Here is a 1837-nt window from a genome sequence, read left to right on the forward strand (position 1 = left end):
TTCTTTTTCTATGTCTGCTTCTGTCTCCTTGAACCCCAGTGGGCCTCAGCAGATGGCCGCTCACACTGAGCCTGGTTCTGCTGGAGGTTTCTTCTTGTTAAAAGTGAGCTTTTCTTCTCCACTGTCGCTACAAGCATGCTCAGTGTAATAACTCAATAGAGCTTCAGTTTCTACTCTAGCTAAAAGCCAGATTTCTGCATGATTTTGCAGCCAAATTCTACACATGTAGGCCTGTTTATGGCACGACTCCATGAGAGTGGGGAGTACCAAGATGGCGGCAGAGGGGCCATCAGCAATCCAGTGAAAAAGCAGAGCTCAGTGGCAGAAACAGGCAAACTGAGGCTTGGTGCTTATCAGACTTCAAACTCATTGATGACGGAAAAATTTAATCTCTTTATTTACAAAATGAGAATTTACAGCCACCACATTAGTAGAAGGTCCTGTTAAATGTTTTTATCCGCTTATGTATAAAAGCCACCCAAACTATTTACACAATTTCTATAGGAACATTTCAACACAGCTTCCAAGCCTTTTGTTAAAACTGAATAAAATTTATTAAAAACACATTTTTGATAAAACTGAAATAAAAAACTAGTAAAAGCTTTTAGCGGTCCGCTCCTCTCGGCTGGAAGAGCTCGGCTACTCCTTACGGTTTCCTATCAAAGAAACAAAATTATTAGAAACTTTCCACAGCAGCAAACTGGAGTAAATAAGGCGATCAGGTCTCACCGTCTCTAAGAGGCTCGTTGGTTTCGCTTTGAACGTTTTCCTTGTCATGATGAAAAGCCTTGCTGGGGTCGAACCTGCGACGTTGTTTCCCTCTCAGCTGATCCAAATCGCTCTTCTGGCGGCTCACGAGTGTGCGAAGCTTCGAAACTTCCTACAAACAGAAATATTAATTAAAAAAACATGAAGCCTACAAAATTACAATTATTCATTAAACCCTATCAAGGCGAACGCTGGTTCACATGTAATGCTACGTTCACACCGCCAACAGCAGGAGCAGCAAAAACATTATTTTTGATGCTCGTACAAGTTTAGTTCTGACGCGCAGCTGAAGCATCTTTGCTGCACAGTCAAAAAGTGTCTGACTCGCAGTGGGCGGAGCTACTCTATCCTTTCTCTGCCTGGAACAATGGCAGCTATATTTGCTGTCATCAATTGGTAAAAAGTAGTTTAATATGTTTTTAGTAACTTCCTCTGTGCAGTCAGTTCATCCAGATTACCATCCTGCCTTCAAAGATTATTTCTCTGTGGGAGCCGCTCAGACCCCCACATACCGGCGCTGCGCTGTCACTGGGAATCCCCAGCAACGGCAGCCTGTGGCCTGGATGCATCTTGGCGGATTTCCACTACTTTTCGAGGCGGCTGGAAGTAGATGTGTTAGCGTTTTTTTTTTAACGTACGTAATCCAAACTGCAGGCACGAGGATAATAAAAGTGAAGATATTTTTTCGGCAGGTTTATACATTTTAAGTTAATTTAGGCGTTAATAAACTGTTTCAGAGGAGTGATCATAATGGCTGGGTAAAAAAATAAATAAATCGATTTTGGATTGATTTTTTTTACATTTTTGCAAAGTCGATGTCTAGGGAATAGGGGTGGAACGGTTCACAAAATCCACGATTCGGTTCACGGTTTCGGTTTTCGGTTTGGTATATGTTGATCCCATAAAAGTTGGGAAAATCCCAAAAAAATTAATGAAAAAATCCTAAAAAATTAATGAATTGTTATTATTTTTAATGATCCGTGGAAACGCTGGATCATTTCCGTATGTTTTGCTGCTTTGAATTTAATCATCTGGCGCATGCCCTCTACCATCTCCAAGGAACTCAGAG

General features: G+C 41.3%; 1 protein-coding gene across 1 annotated transcript in view; it reads right to left on the reverse strand.

Moving 5' to 3' along the window:
* Window positions 1-372: 372 nt before the first annotated feature.
* Window positions 373-1837, reverse strand: part of LOC107086335 (hyaluronan mediated motility receptor-like) — a 17433-nt gene continuing 15968 nt past the window's right edge. The window contains exons 16-17 of the mRNA XM_015377201.1: window positions 730-880; window positions 373-656 (exon numbers count right to left, since the gene is read on the reverse strand). Of these exons, the coding sequence (XP_015232687.1) occupies window positions 640-656; window positions 730-880 (168 nt within the window). The 3' untranslated portion in view covers window positions 373-639. The remainder of the gene's footprint in view (window positions 657-729; window positions 881-1837) is intronic.

The sequence above is a fragment of the Cyprinodon variegatus genome, unplaced genomic scaffold (genome assembly GCF_000732505.1).
Source record: "Cyprinodon variegatus isolate N-32 unplaced genomic scaffold, C_variegatus-1.0 Scaffold148, whole genome shotgun sequence".
Lineage (NCBI taxonomy): Eukaryota > Metazoa > Chordata > Actinopteri > Cyprinodontiformes > Cyprinodontidae > Cyprinodon > Cyprinodon variegatus.